Source organism: Falco biarmicus, chromosome 1 (genome assembly GCF_023638135.1).
Source record: "Falco biarmicus isolate bFalBia1 chromosome 1, bFalBia1.pri, whole genome shotgun sequence".
In the NCBI taxonomy this organism is placed as follows: Eukaryota; Metazoa; Chordata; class Aves; order Falconiformes; family Falconidae; genus Falco; species Falco biarmicus.
The window spans coordinates 14,769,575-14,791,222 of record NC_079288.1 but is presented as its reverse complement, the minus strand read 5'-3'; the positions used below and the strand labels follow the sequence as shown (position 1 = coordinate 14,791,222).

General features: G+C 48.8%; 1 protein-coding gene across 1 annotated transcript in view; it reads right to left on the bottom strand.

Annotated features, from left to right (window-relative positions):
* Positions 1-21,648, bottom strand: part of MNT (MAX network transcriptional repressor) — a 43,004-nt gene that overhangs the window by 21,102 nt on the left and 254 nt on the right. The window contains exons 2-4 of the mRNA XM_056338758.1: positions 5,956-6,529; positions 2,919-2,960; positions 2,113-2,224 (exon numbers count right to left, since the gene is read on the bottom strand). Of these exons, the coding sequence (XP_056194733.1) occupies positions 2,113-2,224; positions 2,919-2,960; positions 5,956-6,529 (728 nt within the window). The remainder of the gene's footprint in view (positions 1-2,112; positions 2,225-2,918; positions 2,961-5,955; positions 6,530-21,648) is intronic.

Here is a 21,648-nt window from a genome sequence, read left to right as displayed (position 1 = left end):
CAGCCGGGGGTTTGGGATGCTGACACTGGCATTACACACCCGAAGACAAGTCACCACAGCAGTTTCTCCTGCAAGCCATGATGTCTGTGGTGCACACAGGCAGTGCAGCAGGTAAACCAGAGCTGTGCAGCTACAGCCACCTATGGTGTGACAGTCCCCGATACCGGGATGTAAATATTACACTGTTAACCATCAGAACTTCTGCATTTTCTCTTCACTGAATGATTACATACAGTGCAATTTCACCACCCTGAGACCCCCTTCAGCCCCAGATGATGGGCACACAGAACAGCACAGGCACACCAGAGTAGCTGGGCAACAGACTTGATCCAAGCTATTCCGATTCCCAGAATGGATCCATGATGGGAAAAACAATTCAAAGGTGGAACTGAAACAGACCCTGAGTGGTAGAAACTTAAAAGGAAACAAAATGCCATTCTGAATCTGAGTAATTTCTGGACTATCATACAAGTAGTTTACACTTTCTAAGAGGTCTTGATGAGTTTAATTCCTAGCAACTTGCGGAGATGTTGGTACGTACGCTTGTAGGTAGCATAAAACTGCACTGCATCTAAGCCTCAAAACACTTCACAACAGACCCAGAGAAGAAAGAGGAAGAATCATTCATCCCTGACATCCTCAAAGAGAATTTTAAGCTGTCTTCCAAAAGCACAGAATAAAAGCGTGCCAGAGTGCAGAGTCTGCTCACAGATACGTCTGCACCTGTATCAATATTCACGGAGTGTCAGCTACCATGCCAGAAACAGCTCTCTTCATTACATCCTGACTCTGGACTCAACCCCCAAATGCGACAGTGGGTGACTGGGTCACTCCGTCTCCCTTACTGCTAATGGAAGCTCATCTCTACCAACACCAGCCTACCTGAAATCAAATTAAAGGCTCAGATCTTTTCTAATGCCCATTAGGCTACAATACAAGCACATCTCCAAAAATGACTACTTTAAGCAAAATAGATTTTCTCCTTTTCTTTGCCATCTTCCATTACCTGGGTACCATTAGAACTTGCCCTAACCAAAGGCTCTTCAAGGGAAGTCACCAGTGAAGACTAATGAGAAGGGCTGAGCTGCTCTAAATCTGAAAGGTGATGAGTCATTTTTAAGTCTCCAAAGTAAAGTTGATGCAAGTGGTCAATATGCAGCACTTCTGAACACAGGAATGAAATGGTATTTGAGAAAGACTGAGGAAACTGGGAAGAAAACAAGGAAAAGAGATGACACTTTACTGTGGAAAAGCCCATTGTGAATATCCTCAGTACCCTTTATTCCAGCAAAATGTATGAGGTCTATCAGCGCTCTCCATTTGCACTACAAATTTAGCAACTCTTCCATTTTCCAGATGAATTTTAATTTCATTACATGCTATTCATTTCACAGTCACAGAGGACAACTCTAAGAATTTCTTTTGTGCTACCATTAACCACTTCCACAAATACTAAACAAGCAAACTAACAATTACTTCACTCAGTCTGTGAACACCACAACTCAATTTTACCTTTATTTTCTCACAGACTCATTCTTGGTACCCCATCCACCTAGAGCTTCATGCTGCAACCCCAAATTCCAGTCTTTCCCAGACTCCAAGCAAATGACCTGTACTTAACATTTCCACCTCATCAAAAATTTGAGACATTCAAAACCGTTGTGGAAGTCTGCCTGTTTTGGTTAAGCAAACAGAAAACCTCCCCAAAACATACAGATTATAAAATTCACCTTAGTCCAAAAAGGAGCAGCTTAAATTTATACAGCCTGGATATCCCCCTTTAAAGATCATCTGAATTATCTGTTTGCTGCATCACCATCACTGCTATGGATTACCGGTGGTTTACAAGGCACTTCTAGTATAATATATAATATATATGCATGAAGCAAGTGTTCCTAGATGATCCAAATGTTCTGGAAATCTGGAGTTTATAAATGACTATGCTCACACGGGAGGAGAGGGAGGAATGGGAGATTTTCTCTCCCCTTCTTCCTTTCCACTACAGGAAGAAGATAAGAAACTTGCTTTAAGCAAAGTCAGCACCTTTGGCTGGTTTCAGTAGATAAACTGCTATACAATGACAGCCAACAGTAACCCGAACGCTATACATACCTGGATGTATCGCAAGGCACTCCTTAGGACGCTGAGGTTTGAGGTCTTCTTGTCATCTACATTGGGGATGTTGCGTTTTAATGTCTCAAAGCATTCTTTCAAATGTGCACGTCTAAAGAGAACACAGGTGTTTTGTCAGCTTGTGGGAGTACACGCTAGAAATCAGTTTAGCAGAGGGCTAGAGCTTAATTTGGGCCTTAATCCAGCAAAGCACTTGCACATGTGCATAGCAGTCACTGAGACTACCTGCATGATTACAACTGAACCAGCTCAATCCAGCAGAAAGACAGTGGGGTTGTAGGCCTGGATTCTAGTCCTAACTTTGTTAGGAAACCATCATGCAGTCTTAAATGAAATATCTCCCTGTGCTGTGGCTTCCACTTTCACCATACTTCCAATTTGGTTAGTTAGATTTCTGAGAGTTTTGGATCAGGAACTGGTCTTTACTTTGTATTCACACTGTACACTGACCCCTGATCTTCGCTATTTTATTGCTTTACATCAAGTTACACCGTTATGCACGTGGGGATTTACTTTGCGGGATCAGAGCTTTGCAGGGTTATTGTAATGCAGTTACGCAGTTAAGTAAAACATACTGGGAAGCAAGAGATGCAGAACTGAGCTGTAAGAAAGCAAAGCGATACTGCAAGATTCATTAGAAGTCACTAAGAATTTTGTTCAGGTTATTTGTTAAAAAACAAACAAAAAATACCAAAGCCAAACAAATATTGACAGACTATAGGCCAAAGAAAAAAGAAGGGGAATTACAATTAAAAAAAAAATTAAACCCCTGGCTTTCTACGCACCTGTTCTTCTCCAATTTATTATGTACTTCCCTGGTCCCAACCCTGTAACCCAAACAGAACAAAGATAAACTCAGTGTCAGGTTTAAAACTACTGCCATTCAATCTATACTTTCAGCAGTGTGTGTGTGTCTACGATATACAGGTAAATATTAAAAAACAACAGAGGTGTTCAGATATCACTGTCTTAATATTAGCTGCATATATATTTCTACCTATACTGTATCAAGATAAAATCCGTACTTCACAAGCATATCAGGTGGGATAAGCATTATGCATATACTGCACACAAGATCCAAACAACTATAGTGTGTGTATATATACACAGACATGGCTACTAACAACAGGGAAAGACACAAAGTATGAATTGGATGTATTTATACAGTACTAGATAGCCCAGATTCTGACCCATTTCTGATCTGCGCCTACACTCCAGTGGGGTAAGATTTATGTAGTTCCAAATTAAAGTGTACGGGACTTGGCAGACATACTTCAAACCGCTTTAGTTTTTTACTATGCCTGAAATAACACAGCTGAGCATAAATATGGAATGAAGGAATCCAGGAATCCTCCAGTCACTGCTAAAGGAAGAATCAGGATGAGCTTCTGGGTTTTGGGGTTCTGATCTGTCCCCACCCTCTGAATCAGAGGAATACTTTTAGGAAAAGCCAAACAAATTCATGTTGTCTTAGTTTTTCAGCTACAGTGGTGATGAAGTACATTAGCAGACACATGGAGATTTCAAATATCTTCCATACACTATGCAAAGTAATTGGTTGCCTTTCGCTGAAAATACCCCGATACTGAGGTGAGCATTTCAGGAGGTACGTTAATATTTAATAAACATTCAAGTATTTAAAACCAAATATTTGACAGCCTTTTCTCATGAAACATTTACAAGCAGAAAAAGACATCTTTTCCGTGCTTATGTGTAAAGGAGTAATTCTGGGGAGATAAGAAGCGTGCACCTTGGGGTAAACCATCAAAATGCATTTCAGAAAACCTCTGCAACTCACTCAGCATCAGACAGGTATTCTTCTGCTGCGCCTGTGCCAAGAGATCTAGAATTCCTGCATGGTAAAATGCTCTGACTACAGCACAGACACAGCAGTGATGCTGGACAACAGCCCTGCCAACTTTCCAGGAGCAAAGCTTGGATTGATGGGACCAGAGCAGTTTGCCGGTGCAGCTGCAGCCATCCCACTGCCTGTGGATGGGGCAGCTGCTACTCAGACAGCAAAACTCCCTACAGCTTTCACCAGCACCCCTGTGCCGCCAGAAACCCCCTCTACACCCACCTGAACCCACACGACATCATCAATGACAGGTCCACTTGATTAAAGCACAAATACACTCATCGTTTCTGCAGCATTCTGTAGACAAGCTCTAAAGATCACAATCTATCTTAGAGGAATTACACTGGCATTTTACAAAGACCATTATCTTTACAAATTCTTATCTATATTACTTTCACCCTTTCCTTCTATGCATTTTGGGATCTCTACATCCCAAAGGACACTATGAACCCTTTTTTTGTCCACTACATCTTACATCTCTTCCTGCTCCCACAAGATGATAGTGAAACTACCACTCCTTGCACGGAGTTCGTCCACAGCGAAAGTCAGCAGCAATTCACAGCCCTGCGCTCGTGCTCTCTCACAACTGGGTTACAGTGGTTCTGCACTGCAGCTCAAAGCAAATGCCATGAGGACAAGAGGACCTGGGGAAAAGAGTGTGAACTGCTACACCCTAACCTTCTGAAACATCCAAAATGCTGAGCTCCATCCAGGAGGGAGCAAAAAAGGCAAGGCCAGATTCTGACCTGGCCAAAAGGCTTATCCCAGGCAGGTCACCAGCCTAGAGAAGGACTGCATTCTGTCTCTTCTGCTGGCACTTGTTCAGGCTGGGAGGACTGGAGCCGCCAGCAGGGCAGCCGGCTCTGCTGGGTATATCTCAGCATGGCAGCCTGAGCCATGATGGAGTGGGACAAGGCCACCACTGCTATGCTGCACAGGAAGAGGGGGACTCCAGCTGGCATTTTGTCTAGCGGCATCTCCTCTGAATTCCTGACCAGACCCCCACACCTGCCTGGGCATGTTTGCTTTGCTGCACTGAACAGGCAAGACGTGCAGACCGATTTTCTGCCCAAGTTCTGTGGGATTAGCATACCATTTTAAAAGCCATCGCTAAGAGTTATCTACCAGCTGCAGACAGTCAGGAGAATGGTCAGAGGTCTAGACAACATGGCCCAAGAGGAAAGACTAAATAGATCCAAGTCGTTATCCTGCAGGAAGGAAGACTGAGGGGCCAAGGGAAATAGGTAAAAGCTTGGTGCAAAAGGAACGATTTGTTCTCCCAGTCCACAAGAAATATTATCAAACTACGTATTAGGATACTGTGGTCTGGAAACAACCGCCTAAGGAGAAGACGGTCTCCAACAGCCAAAGTCCTTAAGAACAAGTTAGACAAACACTAACCTGGAGCAACATCAGAGTCACAAGTCCTGTCCGAGGGTGAGGACAAATTAAACAGCCTTCAGTCCCTTCCAGCTGCAGGAGTTCTGAACAAGCAGGAGGCCCTTAGTACTTACAGCACTAAGAAATCGAAACAGCAGCTATGGTGATCTCTGTCCTGGGAAATGAAACCTCCCAGATCACAGCCCAGTTTTCAAGACAGTTCCTGCAAGCAGTATTGCTGCATGATTTCCCTGACCAGTATAAGCAGAGAGCTTTTGCCAAACATAATACCAGATGGCACCTGAAATCAGACAGGCAGTGCTGGGACTTGCTTCCTAATACAGTCCTGGCTTGGAAAAAGAAATCCTTGTACAGAATTCTAGTGTGTAGTCAGGGAGAAAAAATAAAAACCATCAAGCTAAGAAACCCTGCTATCAAAAAGCCAGACATCCAAACATCCACGGATCTTGGCATTTCTGATCTGACAACTCTTTGCATAAGCCATAGCTGCTCCGGGTCGATGCAGCTTTCGGTATCGTTTTTGTCTGGTCCCTCAGAAGCCTCCAGACACAAGATGCACTCACCCTCCAGGTCTCTTCTTCTGCTCATTTGGTTTTGTGTCTTCCACTGGAGCCAGCTTCAGAGCACCGAGCTGTGGGGGTGCTCCCGGGTGCTGCAGGGGCTGGTGAGGCTGGGGCTGGATGGGCTGCTGAACCACATGGTGCTGGGAGATGGCCAGGACCGGTGCCGCGTAATGCTGGAGCTGCTTCGGGCTGCCTGACGGGGGTGTAGCAGCTTTCCCGTCCGACAGAAGTGGGCCTGGCGGCCTCTGGATGACTGGTGCAACCGAAGATGCTTCCTTAGTGACACCGGGAGTGCTTACGAGGGGCTGGTGGCGTTGCACAAGCGGTGGGGACAGGGTGGTCTGTGCTGCTTGCTGGGGGGGGCTGGTGACAACAGGGATGGGAATGACAGAAATGGGGGCTGCCAGGGGCGGGGGCGGTGGAGGGGCCGGGGCTGGCGGGGAGATGGGCACCAGCAGTTCACTCCGGGGCTCCTCCAGGGAAGCAGCACTGTTCGCCCGTGGCACGCTGGCCTTGCCAGCCTTCTTCTCCTGCTCCCTCTCCAGGCGGAGCTTCTCGTGCTTTTCATTCTCCTCTGAAAGAGAAACACCAACAGTGATTAATGGTGCTTCCCTGACCTTACCCATCCACAGGCCTCTATACCAGGCTGGTGCTTGCCTGCCTTTCTGAGAGGGAAGTGGAGGCCCTGGGGGTAACGCAGCCCGGCCCATGGCAGGACCTGCACCCCTGGAGATCCACCCGGTGTCCCAGCCGTGCTGCACCTTCCACTCATTGCTCTTCCACTCCAGCACTATTTAAACATAAACCACGTGCTGCCCCCACATTCAGCCCTTGAGACCAAGTTGACAACATGACTCCTGGCTCCTCCACTGTCTGCAGCAACCCCAACGTCTCCAGGGACGCAGAGGAAAAGCCAGACACCACCCAGCCAATCTCCTTCTATCCTGTCCCAGCACCGCAAGGGCCCAACGCACAAACTGCAAGGCCTTTCTGCCAAGGGCAAACAGTACTGAGCTGAACAAGATTAAGGGACCTTCAAGAGCCGTGGCAGGACATGGCTGGGAGCCTGTGCCTGCTCTCCTTGGAAGGATCCAGTGTAGGGACGTGATCCGTCCTCACTTGCCCTTGCGCAAGCCTGCAGGGATGGACTCAGCACCCCACTCAATGCTTACTTCTACAACACCTTCCCAAACCCTCTCTGCTCGTGCCCATATGTAAACACATCACTGTGCTCTACTGTATAGCAGAAGAAATCAGTCCACAACAAAACATTTTCAATTCTTTTTCTACTTGTAAACAGGCAAAGAGCTATTGAGCACGTTATCAAGGAGCCCGCCCCGGCCCCATGACAGCCCCAGGACAATGCTGCCATTCACTTCCAGCAAGGTAAAGACAAGCCCAGAGACAAGCCCTGACTGACAGCATCCTGGGAAAAATTCTGTGTTTCAGGATCACCTCCCAAACTACAGCCAGAGCAGGGAAGACAGGGAAACTTTGTGAGCCAGGCATCCCCCGCTCCCAGTACTGACCCAGGATACCCAAGATAAACAGCAGCCGCAGGACTGCAGCTGGTTGTAACCAACCACCAGCACAGGGCAGCACAGGCTCCTTAGGTTAAAATACCTTGTATTTTATACTATTAAGTGTAAATCTTAGCTCAATGGACATTACACTGATACAAATCCACCAGGGCACTTCTTCACTGTTGTGGATTTTAGTCAAGCTCAAACTTGGCTTTGATGTGCAAACATTCCTATATGTTTTCAGAACACCAGACAAAGTAAATGAGATCTGTGTGGCCTGACTAGCAAAATAAACTTAATTAAATGTGATCCAGGTCTCCAGCTTTAATTGTGCGAACATGGCACAAACAAAATTTATTTATACAAGTCCTGTGGCGCCAGTGGCCCTGGCATCTAGACATCTCACAGCCTTAATCAAATATCTCCAAACCCACTGTCCATGAAGCTCAGCAGATCCCATTCCTGACAGCCTCCAAGGAGCTGCAACAAAAAAATAGCGTACCACGAGCATGCTTGGAGCTATGACTTCTTCATAGTAATATACAAATATTTGGAAAATAAACCCTTACTTCATCAAGCAAGGGATCAGAGAAATGATGCACACCGTCTAGTATCCTGTCTTATACAGTGGCCAATATCAGGTATTTCAGAGGAAGCTCCAAGAAACATCCTGGAAGAGCCTGTCCACAGGAGAAACTTGGGCTTGACCTAAGCACTGAAGTTCAAGTGTCTATTTAGGAAATTTGATAGAAAAGCATGTATCCTTCAACCTGGAATTAGCAGGTTACTCTGGACCCCCAGTCATCTTCAGGAAGCAGCTATATTAAATACAAGTGGAACAAGGGGAAAAGCCCCTGCCTGACACCCCCCCACCCCGTCAGGCAATCTCACCAGCCATGGAGCTGCCCCCTCCTCAAACACCACCCCAGGGGCCGGGCCGCTGCCTGGGTCCTTTCTCGCCCAGCTTTTGATTTTGAGGGGTGTAGTGCAAAAGCAAGTGAAAGAATAAAGGAAACAAAACTCTTATTCCTGATTCTGAATGACCTTTGGTACATGTGACCACACAGCGTCACTGCCCCAGATTCACAAAGTGATTTCCTGAAGTTCCCTTCAGCCCAGGATTTCTACAGCATACATCATATTTCCTCCAGCCTTCATTAAAGCACTCTGGCCCAACTCTGCTTGCTGGTTGCCTGAAGTCTGTCCAGAGCCACACCAAGCCTGCAGCACAGCATCTGGGAGCCTCAGGCAGAGGAGGCCAGCAAGGAGTGCCGAAAAGAGGCAGTGTGAGCTTCAAGGAGGCCAACCTGGCACTGTACCAGCTGCCGGAGCGGGGAAGGAGGGGAACTTCAAACCTTACAAACACTAACAGCCCTAGCTCAACTCTCAGCTGCAGCAACAGCCTGAACACACACACACCTTAAGAGACCACAAAGGAGGTCAAGCACCCAGCTAACAGGGTAAATACTGTCCAGCACCTACAGGAAGAGTATGCAACACCTGGATCAAGCTCCAGCACCAGGGCTCCATCTCCAGTCTCTGACTGTGCAGCACTTGGGAAGACACCGTGTGAAATCCAGTGATCTGCAAGGATTTCACACCCAAAGAGCAGTTCTCCCACAGATGCCCGAGACTCAAATCAAAAATTTAAATTCAAGTCCTTGTAGCACCAAGTAGGAGGGTCAGTGGGCTCAAGATCTGACTGACTCCAAAATAGAGGTTGCTTAAGCAAAAGCTCAGACTCTGAATGCAGTATTTCCCTATATCTTCTCAAAATATTTCAGGGTAGTTATCAATATTTCCTTAAAGGAAGAAGTAAAGCAGGGCAGGGTGGCAAAAACCCCAGCAGGAATCCCCTGATGTAAACAACATAAATCTGAGCTACTGATGACTTTAGACTGGTTCAACTGAACAACATTAATAACTAATAAATAAAAGCCCTTTGTCTGCAATTCTTTTGCTCCACTTTGCTGCTTGGTTTGCAGCCAGAGCCAACGCGATGGCCCTGGCTCAGGACACATGAGGAAATTCAACCCCGGTGACCTGCTGACTAATCGTGTTTTCCATGTGCGCGCTTGGCCACGCAGCCAGCGCCAGGGTAGCACAGGTAGCAGCCGCTGGGAGAGGGAGAGCGACCAGGGGCCAACCCAGCACCAGCCCCTGCCGGGCACAAGCCAGATGAAAGACCGCTAACTTCCACACAGACATAAAACTGCACTGTGCCGGTCAGGAGGGCAGAAGCAAAGAAGTAAATTAATGGAAGCTCCTGGCACTGCTCAAGGTCTGATGAGGACAGCAGAACCTGCCCATGCTGAATTCACTCCTGCACTGGCTCCTGGCAATAACATGACAGCAGAGGAGAGGATCTAGAAAGGAGACCTGCAGTGATGGCAATGCTTTCCAGCGCATGAGCAGGAGTCAGCAGTGAAATTCCTACAAGTAATTTTCATTCATCGGGGAAGCCAAGAGAACAGGAAAGTAAGGTTACAAGCATGCATTACTGATCAGCAATATTTATGTAAATGTCTCTGTGAAGCAGGTGCAGCCCTCAGGCTGCTGACATGCTGCCAACAAGGCCTTTGGTGTTGCAAATCTTGAGCTCCCTTGAGCTAAAGAGTTTATTTCAAGGATTTTTTTTTTTTTTTTAGCCAAAATCTGACACCAGTGAGCCACCGTCCTCTTGTCTGACTCATCCACAGGCAAAACGGAACCACACTACCGACCCCTCCTGCCAGTAAGAGGACTGAAGGGCCTGTAAGCCATCTCTTCCTAACATATACACAACCCTCCAGGACAGAAATGCTTCCATCGAGCCATGAAGATCTCTTGGCTCCTGCTCACTTTGTACTCACACCTTGCAAACAAATTGAAGACTCCCTTTTAAAAAAGCCCCCTTAGAGCTCTTTGGTTTTCCATACAAAGTAAGTTCACCCACCTTCCTCCACAGATACAGATGAAAACAGGGAATGGTAACTAGTGTGCCGGGTGCTCAGACACGCACAGCTCATTCTTTCACGTGTAGCACATTCGGTACATGAGCTTCTGCAAGCCCAGTATGTAGGAAGCACACGAGGCTTAGGGCATCTTCTTGTGCTAAGCAGGACAACTGGACCAGAAGGTGCACACCACGATTATGTATAATTTCCACTCATTCTTGACATTCTCATCAGAGGGACTGAGGACCAAACAAACCAAGGGAGTGAACTGGCCCTGCAAACCCTCAGGGGGTCTGAATCACAACCCAGGCACGAGGGGACAGGGAATCTCACCTTGCCCACACCACACTGCCTGTCAAAAGGCCCAGGTCATGACAGCAGGGGACCTCAGCTTCCCAGGCAAGCCACCAAGGTGGTACACCATAAAGGAGGACGACAGCAACACCAGCAGCAACAGGACGAAACAGCAAATCTTGTCAGAGGAGGACACTGAAAGGTTTAGTGCTCCCGACAGGGTGGACTGGTGCTTAGGGCCCTGATGGGCCAGGAATACACAGGGCCAGGCACTCCTAACTTTGTTACCAAATAATCCCTGGGGTTTAAATTTATCTCCTCCCTTCTGCCTGCCCTGGAAATGCCACCAGTCTGTAAGAGCAAGCACTGCCAGCAAAGAGAGCCGCCGTGCAGGCAGAACTGCACATGCCTCCAGGGTGGGCAGCGTGGCCTGGCAGCAGCCAGGGTACCCCACTGAGCCTCCCACCTAAGTCATGCTGCAAGAGCACTGCCTGAACACGCCTTTAAGGCATTTCAGTGCCCTTTTTAATGCTCCTGTTTTTTACTGTGGACACTGTCAGTACTCAGCATGTACCACTGGCATGTGTCTTTGCATCATCAAGCATCTCACCTCTATGTACATTTAAAGGTCTCCCCCCGGTGCAGAGAGTGAATATTACTTAACTACATGAACAGTTAGGCACTGGCAGTTTTGTGGTGTAATCTTCTGAATAGTCTGAAATGTTTCTCTGAATCACTCAATGCTTCTGGGAGCTTATACTGCACATGATGAAGTGCTACAGACCCAGAGAAGAGCACCCTGGTTCTGCAGCAGTGTCACCCGCAGCAGTCACTCCTGGAAAGCACTGGGGACAGAAAAGAGTCTCCAGATACTTTCCATTTCTGAGGCTGACCCAGCTGCACTCAGCAAGGTGGACCACCATGCCGAGAGGGAGGGCAGGCTGGAGCCTGAAGGTTAATTTCTGTTTCTGCAGGTCCCAGACTCTGCAGGGGAGAACCAGGGAAGGGAAGATAAGAACAGTCAGCAGTACCAGAGACCAGTAATGCTCAGCCTGAGCCAGGCAAACTCTGAGTCATAACTAATGCTGCTGACACAAGAGGCTACGCCAGCAAACAGCTGCTGGCACTTGCAAGTACCTAGTAACAAGCTGGGGGATTGAGACCCCTTTGAAATTGTGACCCCTTCCTCTGAGCCCCTCTGAATTTTGGTTGCCAGCAGCATGACACAAGCCCACCTTTTCTCTCCCATCTCTGCTAAAACCATTTTGTTTGGTGTCCATCCCTTTGCACCACTGCTTCTCCATCAGTAACGTGGCAGCCCCAAGACACAGCTCTACTCCCCAAAACCCTCCAGGCTCTCAGCTGTGCCCGTGGCTGCAGCAGGCCCTCACCAGCAAGATCATGGTAAAGAGCTGGTTGCAAGGCACCTGATGACTCTTCGATAGGACTGCTCACTACTGCTGCTGCTGCGTCTAGGTGCTGTGTTCAGATGTCAACCTGCTCCCAAAATGTCCCATTTTTCTTCTTACTCACACAGACTGGGCTGCATTATCTTCTTAAAGAAAGACTAAAACATATTTTAAAAGTATGCTATTCACAAAGGACACTGAAATGCTCCACGATTAGAAATTAGAAGCTTGTGATACACTCCAGAGGAGTGAAAACTACACCAGCCCTCCTGAGATTTTGATTTCAGAGTTTTAAAGACCCTAACGTCTACCTGATACACAGCAGATCTACCTGATGTGCTGAGCTATCCTCACTATACCGGCACACCATGCACTCTTCCTACCTTACCTACACTTGATGTCACCATTCACTACGAACAACAAAAATACTCGCATCTCCATTTTCTCAGCCAGAGGATGATGACACATTTAGATCGTATCTGTAAAAGCAAAGGAAAAATCAGGCTTCACATAAACTATCCCTCCTTAGCACCAACCAATACAGACCACTAGTGGTTTCAGCATGATGGACTTATCTGTAACTCTTAGAAATCAGTGGCCTCAGTATCCAAACCTGAAATAAATCAAAGAAATGACAAGGTGATCCTCTTGCCTGATAAAATCCAGGGAGCAGACATGCTTTATTCCTACTTCATGGAGACAGATGGCTTGCAAGAAAGTGAGTACTTCCTTTCAACAAAACCATCACAGCTCCTGGAGCACAGAAAGGAAGGTTGGGAAGACCCTCAAGAAATCTTGTAGTTCACCTCCCAAGCCCCAGAAAAGAATCAACCAAAACTAAATAATACTTGGCAGACATTTCTCAAAGCAACAGCTTCTCAAATCTCTATGGATAATTTACATTGTGCTTAATTTGCTATTCCAGTGCTTAACTGAAACCCTGATTCAGCTCCACAGTCATTTTAGCTGCATTTTAGTTACAACTAACTCTTGGTGGACAGAAGAAAGAAAGAATGGGCCAGGATTTAGCAGTACTACAAAGGAAAAGAAAACAAATCAAGACTACTAACAAAATAAAACCAACGTGGACAGCCTTTTATACACACAGACCACCCCGGTGCCTTCAAGCTCCAAAGGTGCTGAGCATGGCGTACACTGTCGCTGCCGCAGCGCCAAAGCTTGGCAGGCTGGACTGATGCAAAACTCTTGTGCCTTTCTGCAGAATTCAGGATGAAGTACAGAAGAGCACTGGTTCTGACACACGGAGCAGGCACCAACAGCACAGGATTGACTACTGACTCTGCTCTATCATCTTCACCAGGGCAGACAACCAGCTGACCTATATTCTGTAAGGGATGCTGTCTCAAACACTTTTTCATCTGACCCCACCTGCTCCAATGCACATGAGGAAACCGCTGTCTCCCCTTTGGGCCCTGGGACAGTGTGACACACTGAAGTCTGCAGAAACACAGCAAATGATGATGCACTCTAAATGTACTGGTCAGAAAAGAATGGGAAAAATGAGCTGAGTTAATAAAACATATTATAAACAAACTATGTACTCTTAAAACAAAACAAAAAGCCCAGGCATCTGACGTGCCCAAAGAAGATTCCAAGACGCTGCTTCATCCATCGCTCACAAGCAGGTCTCAGACCCTCAGCATCCAAGTGGCCTGCAAACTTGTTTAAGTCAGACAACACACTGCTCGTATTTTACACACACTAGCAACTGAAGTAAAGACAGGTTAAATTACTTCATGTCACACACTGAATCATGGCAAAACCAGATCTGTTGGTTAATTACCAGCCTGTTAGGTAAGTATATTTGCTCAACACCAGTTCACATAACATTCCTCGATCCTGGTGAGAACAACAGCCCACTGCTGCAGCTTCAGCTTAGGGCTGTCTGTCCCAGGGATTGTTTTCACAGTCTGCTCACACTAGTCAGCTTTCTTCTCAAGGAAATGAATGGCAATGTGCAGACTACCCTTCAGAATCCTATCTCCATACTCAGAAAATGAGGTAAGAATCCAGGGGTATCTGCCCATCAAAGCACAACACACATGCACATGAGTAGGAAGCTTTCCTCCATCACCCAAATGGGCTGCACCAGGGCAGTTATCCCTGCCATCTCTGAATTCACAGAGTCACTGCTCTCAGCTATAGAGCAAGGCGCTCCCCAAAGTTAACGTCTAACTCACCGACTCTGTGTGCTGGTGCCAGAGGTGAAGAGCAGGTTCTCGAGCAGGCCACATCCTCCCCCAACACACACTATGGCATCACTGCGAATCCGCCCACCCTCACATCAAAAACCATGAACCTACAGCATCATCTGCCAATGGTCCAGGCACACACTAAACTTGCGTTCCTCACCACGAATACTTGGTGTGGTCTCTGTTCATTCAGCTGCCTGCAAACAGACAAGAGCTTGACCTACATCACAGCTAAAACTGCAGCATGTTCCCACTAGCAAGATCCTGGCCAGGCTCCTGAACCAAGAAGTATTTTGTGCTGCAGTGAGGAAATCTGGTGTCTTTTGAGAGACTGGTTTGGAGACTTCATGAACAAGCATGTACTTCTAACAAGCTAAGCAGGTATATGAAGGAAACGTGATCAGGCACAGGACCAAAATTTCACACAGTGAACACAGAATTCAGACTGTTCTGTTCATATGAGGTGGTTCTGGAAAGGTGGGAGTGAGCGCTATAATTTCATTCCTTTCCCAGTATCTCTCATTAGCCTGAGCAGAACTAGCTCCCAGGCATAAATCCACCTTCCTGAGGTCACTCCACACTGTCTCTCTCTGTCCCTTGCCTCTTCTACAGACAGAAATACAATCACACTGCCCAGGGACACTAGGAATCCCGTTACCAGCAACAGTGCTTCAGTACAGCTCCTGGTAGCACTATCTTGTGTTACACACTAGGCATAACACACGTACCAACACATGGCACATCCATCACCTTCTGCAGGGCTATCGCCACCTTGTAGGCTCTCATGAGGTACCATCTGGTACACCTCATGCTACTGCATACAACCCTAAGCACAGAAACACAGAGGAAACTACTTGTCAAGTGCTGCTATGAAAAAGATCAGAGGCTGAAGGAAGGACAGGGAAAGCCCAAGGGAATCTTTAACTAGCAAGAAGCAGGGTAAACTCTAACAGACCTGATTTCAGTACGAAACACTCCTTATTCATCCCTATCCCATCCTTTGCAATGTAACACGGGCAGCTTCTAGTCAGGAGATGCTGTGATGTGCAGCGAGTCTTGGGGCTTTCTATATTCCAACCTCCACATCCAGCTAGACAGGAGACGGGGAACCAGAATGCTCAACTTCTTGCCTTAGGAAGGCGCAGCTTTAGGTAAGGCACTTCACAACCCTGCACCTCAGCACATCCACCTGTGACCTTTCAGAAGTGCTGCATAGTTCAGCTGAGGACTATAAAATGCTTTGATATCCCTTAGCGAAACAATTTATGAGCTAATCAAAGGAAAGTTGGCTTTTTTTTTCAGTGAAGGCCTGCAAATTTTGTACACTGTATTTTGTATTTGTACTATTATTCTCTTCCTAAGCACACCCATCATATGCCTGTATGGGTAGAAAAGACAGGAGGGGATTAAGATGGGAAATGAAGAACAACTTATGTACAGTTTACTTCCCTCAAACTGCAGCTGCACGTGTGGCTCTGCCCTGAACTGCAGCCCCAGACCAGCGCGCAGCGCGCAGCGAGCTGCCAGTGCACTCCCCAGTTAAGGAAAGCAGCTTCCCAACTTCCAGCCTTGCTGTTGGGTCTATGATGCAGAGCTGCTTCCCAAATTAATGAGATAAGAAATTTGCTTTAGCACATCAGGAGAGATTAACTGTGCAGACAATGTAAGATCTGGAAGTGGTCCTCTGCTGCAGCCAGTGTGACTCCCTTACTCTCCACCACCAGGCCTAATTACTTACACCAGGTGTGCACCCACCATAAAGTAAAAAAAAAATAAAAAAGGGTGGGGGGTAACAGGAACAAACACACACACAAGGAAAGGGCGAGCACAACAGCTAGTCCAGCACTTGAGCAACAAAAAGCTCTTTCCACCTGCCACTGTGGCACCGGTGTCCTACAGGGCTGCAGCATAGCTGCAGTGCACGCTGAGCTGGCCGGACAAAAGCCAGCCGTGGCCTAAAAGCTCTACAGGGTTTCTGGAGATGTGTCTCAACATCATACTGATAAGACCTGTTGAGCGACACCAGAGGAGGCCTACACCAAGCACAGCACCAGGCCATCACCGAAACACAGTGGCTAGGTGTGAGCCAGTCCTCTTCCTCACCTGTCCGCACTAGGTGGGTGGCACTACAGCCAAAGGGAATCTTTTTGGTCACCACACATCTTTTTATCAATCCCACACAATTAAGATGTGTGCCAAAATGGCAGTTAGATGAGATGAGAAAAGACCAGAACTATGCTTACTGTTCGCTCACCACCCTGGCTGCCAACGTTCAAAAAAATAAAAAGCTATAAACATAACTGAGCAGCATCAAGCAAAGCTGAGAGTGCAAGGTGAGGGGGTCATAGATGAGTATCTATGGGAAAAAAACTAAGAAAACAAATATAAGTTACTTGCAATTATGAATTTGTTTTCTTAGATCATAAAACATTCTTGGATTAACCTAAATTCAAAGAAATCAGCCACCCTCTAATTCAAGCCAAATGTCTCTGGAGTTTGCAAATTTCAGACAGAAAAGGACTTCAGTTTGTGGGTTTGTACATGTGTAAACATATGCATTTACATGCATGTGAGCCACTTGTTTACAGAAAAAGGGTTAGCAGCAGCAGCATTATAAAGCATGAAAGCACAGATGTGGACAAGACAAGAGCACTTCAAAATCCTGACTCCCAAAACAATCAGAAACACTGAAGTATGTGGCCAACATGGTGCATGTCCAGGCTGTGTCAGTTATTGTTTGCCTTCCCATGGTGTTAATATTCTAAGAAGAAATGCGTAACATCAACTATTCCCCTTGTGTCCCCCAAATCTGTTGGTTTTTTCCCCACATATTAATGACACACAAATAACATCATTACTAGTATCATCATTTACATAACATGTGTCATCGTGGAGGAGCACGGGTCTGCTGAACATATGAACAGGAGTACAGCTGATGAGCCTAACCACCAAAGTTTCATTTTCGTTGCATCTCTCTGCATATCTACATCAATCCGTCACATGCATTTGTAAAAAGCTATTTCCAAGTCACACGAGCCCAGCACAAAGCATGCAGCAAAACCAAGCCTACTCATGGAATCAAGCTGGGATGTGCAACGAGCACACAAGCAAAAGAGCCTCCAAAACCCACTGTTTTAAGTCAGCAAATAGCAGAAATGATTATGTTGTGAAAGTGTGATGACAAGCAAGGATTCTAGAGATTTAAAATTGTTAGATGTATCTGGGTAGTTGTTTAATTAATAAGCATACAATTCCCTCTTAGTCTGTTACTTGCATTTCATTTGCTCCCAGTCAACTTGGGAGATAAGAACAACCACTTGTGCTGTGTCCTTCAAATTTCAGCAAGTGTTTTAGCAAAGTCTGAACTCAGCTTTAATAACAAATGGCACAACTCAAGGATCCCCACAGCACTGAAGTCTCTTTCACCACGAGGTCCCAATCACAACTATACCATGTTGCTATACTCTTATCAAGCTGTTACTCTTACAGGTACATCTCAAGCTGATGTATTTAGACTCTGCTTTTTTCAGCAACGTGAAATGATGTTCTCTGAAATATTAATACATATAGAATGGAATATTCAACGGGCTTTTGGGTAAACATCTTGTAAACACTGTTTGAACCATATTGCAGGCAGTGCCTGACTACTGAGGGACACGAGAATTGACGGTGCTGTGTACAGGCTGACAGCAGAGCAGGCTCCACATTGAAAGCTGCCTGGGTTGGCCTGCGGTGGGTCAGGGTGGCCCACCGCAAGGTTTCACCCCAGCCATACAAGCAAACTCAAAGAAGTGTCGCAAACACCTTCCCAAAGCAGCAAACGGCCCTCAGAGAGCTGAAGGCACAGAAGACTACTTGCTCTGGTTATAAATTAAGGTTTAATTTTCTGCTGCTGGAAAAGACTGAAGGAGTGGGAAAAGCCACATCATACCTGCTGGAAAACCATGGAGACCCGAGCAAGGACATCAGTTACAGCCAGGGAAATGGGATGTTCTGTGGCACTTGTGGCAGGTTTGAAAGTGCCTGGGCACCACGTGTGCGCTCATGGAAACCAGCACCTTGACAAACACAGCATGACCTGTCTCCAGAGTCGAGTGCTGCTTTATTTGCAGACCTGCGAAATGCAGCACACACTGCACGAGGCAGTGCACAGGTGCCCAGTGACACCACCACCTTGCCTGCACTGCTGGCCTTCTCTGGCATCCCATGCAGTGCTGTGCGTTACATGGATGGAGAGGGCAGATGTTGGGGTATGTGCTGGATGTCAATTTCACACCTTTGCAGACGCCACTTTCCTCCCTGAAGGACATGATCTCATTCCAGGTTAGTTCACGGAGCTCTCGCAGCAGCTGTACCCTGCACTGTTCCCCAAAGCTTGAGATTATTCAAGCTTCTCCCCTGTAACTATCAACCACAAAAAATACAAAGTGGTGACAACAGCTGCTGGCCTGTCCTCCCCACAAGTCCAAGGAGAGTGTGAAGATCTAACTTCTGCCTGCTTTCAGAGAATCCTTCTTCATCTGCTCTTCTCAGAAAGCTCTCCCTCTCAGTCACAAACTGCACACAGAGACAATCCTCCACCACCTCTGTCCAGCTGGGAAGTGGCCATGGCACTCTCCAGGCAGGCAGAACGAGTGGCTCTGCCACACACACAGCGTTTTCATGTGCAAGTACTACAGCACTCCGCTCCATGTTGCTGGGAATCCTTGCAAAGGGGACCAGCCGTACCTTAACCCTCTTCCCTCCCAAACCCTCTGCCCTCCTTTCCCCAAAACCTCTTCGGTTTTGCCTTCTATCAGTTTTCTTCCTCATAAAGAGAAGACGATGAACGTCTGGCTGAACGGAAGACTCTTTCCTCATTTATTCCCAGGTTTGAAAAAGCAACAGCTTGGTGTTTTACCACCTGGTTGGTAGGAGTGCCTGGACACCAGCTGGGCAGACCCACAAAGAATGACTGCAGACCACGCTTGCCGTTGCATCAGCAGGGACTTTGAGCAGGTTCCCATCCTGCTCTCCTGCCTGAGGCTGAGCGAGTGCTCTGCAGCACCACTGTCTACTTTAGACCTGGCAGCCTTACATCAGTTTTATTTTAAATGCTGTTGCCAAATGGGATTGATTTTAAGGACAGATTGGACACCCAGAGTCATGCAGCGTAACTGTGGGTATAACACAGCCTGTAAAACTTCTCTGGACATACACCTGAAGGGGAAGGAGAGAAAGGTGGTGAGGGAGCGAGGGAAGGAAGCCAATCTCGAATGCTTTACTGTTGCCCAAACAGCCTTCCCCAGCTATTTCCCTGCTTACACTCTCCCTCAACATCTTCCTGTTATCTGAAGTTCAAGCAACGGGCTCCTCCCTCTCATACCACACATCTTCCTGGTGCTCACAACTTCCCTGAAGTAGCCACGTTTGCACTGACGCTGCTGCTTCACCAGCCAGTTCAGCCCTGAGATGTCTGTTGTAGCAGGAACACTAACTGTGTGTATCACGGCAGAACACAAATCACCTGATCACAACTGAGGGCATGCTGCGCCAGGGTGTGCTGTGCAAACTCACCCAGGCAGGTCCCACCTGGAGCGGGCTTTGGTATAAAAGAGCATCTCCATGCATCCTTGCATGCTGTTCCTTCTGACTAGAAAGCCCACCTGATTTTCTTTTTTTTTTTTTTACTTTTTTTTTTTTTTTGGTGCATCGTCTTGTCCATGCCCCACTTAGAAATAATTTCTGCCTTCAGAGGTTATCCAACACAATGCAGCTAGGTCACCTGTGCCCCTCCTGCCATGCAGGCAATGCTTCTTCCTATGTATCCCAGATCCTTACTTGTTGCATCCATTTACAAAACGTTCTCCTAGCTTGGGGTAGCTGGATAATAATTAAAAGTCTTTTGAGCAGCAGGAGATAAAATAAAGAACCCTGCTTAACAGCAGTTCTCCCATGTGTAACTCCTACTATACACAGCGCACACGCACCACCTGTGAGCCAAGGGCTACGCCACTAAGCACGTCTGACTGGCAAGAAAGGCGATGAAATTGTCACGGGCTCAGCACAGGCACAGGGAGCTCTGCCACCCACCCTGCTTGGCGCTGCAGGGGCAGCTCTCCCACCTCGGCTAGGGTGCCAGTGTCAGGCTTGGAAAAAGAGGACCACCGTAGCCTGTAAATCCACATTTTTGTTCCTTATTGCGGGAGCCTCTTGCCCCTGCACGCCTCCGAGCTGTCTTGCTTCATAATGTCTACTATCTCCTGCATGACTCATCACTGAAACAATGGGTTTGCAGCTACAGCCCGGCAGTGGCACACAAAGAGCTGTTCCCTCCCGCTCCTGCCGCAGGTACACACTCGTGTCACTGAGCTAATGCTGCATCACGGCTCCAGCGCCGCTCGCAGCAAGCAGGCGGGGAAGGGACAAGCCGACCTGCCGCCAGCGCCGCGGGGCTCGTTCCCCCCGAGCCGTGAGCAGGCGGCCGGGCCCGGGCGCTGCCGGGCGGCTGCCGCCCCCAGGGCCGCCAACGCGCCGCTGCCCCCGAAGAAGCGGGAGCCCAGGGCAGGCCCGGAGGCGCCGGCCGCAGCAACGCGCGGCGCGGCCGGGCGGGCAGCGGCTACCGGCGCCGGGGAAGCCACCGCGGCCCGGCGGAACGGGGCAGCCGCCGCGGGGCTTCCCCAGCCCGGCCCCACCGCCTCCCCGACGGGGACCCCGCAGCGCAGCGCCGCGTCGGGCAGGGCCCGCAGAGCAGGGGGAGGCCGGGGCCCGGCGCGGAGCCGGGTGGGCCCCGCGGGCCGTGGGTGCCCAGGAGGTGGCGGGGCTGCCCGGCGGGCCGGGGGTGCCCAGGGGGTGCCCGGCGGGCGGGTGCCGCTCCCGGCGCGCGGGCGGGGCGGCGCGCACGTGGTGGCAGGCGGCGCCTGGCGCGTCACGCGGCGCGGCCCCGCCTCCGGCCCGCCGGCGGCGCGGAGACACGCAGCGCGCGGTGGCGCGCCCGCGGGAGGGGCGGGGGCGGCCGGCGGTCCCGTGTGCCCCTGTGTTCCCCCCCCCCCCCCCCGCCCCGCGGCGCGGCCCGGGGCTCTGCGGGGCCGCCCTGCCCGCAGGGAGCTCCCGCCGCGGCGGTCCCCCGCCCCGCTCCCCGCGTCCTGTCACTTCCCCGCGCCGCGGGCTCCCCCCCGCCGCCCCCGGCGGCAGCGCCGCGCCCCGGCACCGCCGCAGCCCCCGCGGCCGCGCCGCGCCCCGCCACCCCCCGGTGCCGGCGCGGCCCCCGCGGCCCCGTCCCCACGCCCGCCTCGGCCGGCCGCGGGCTGTCAGGCGGCGGCCCCGGGCCGGCCCCTTA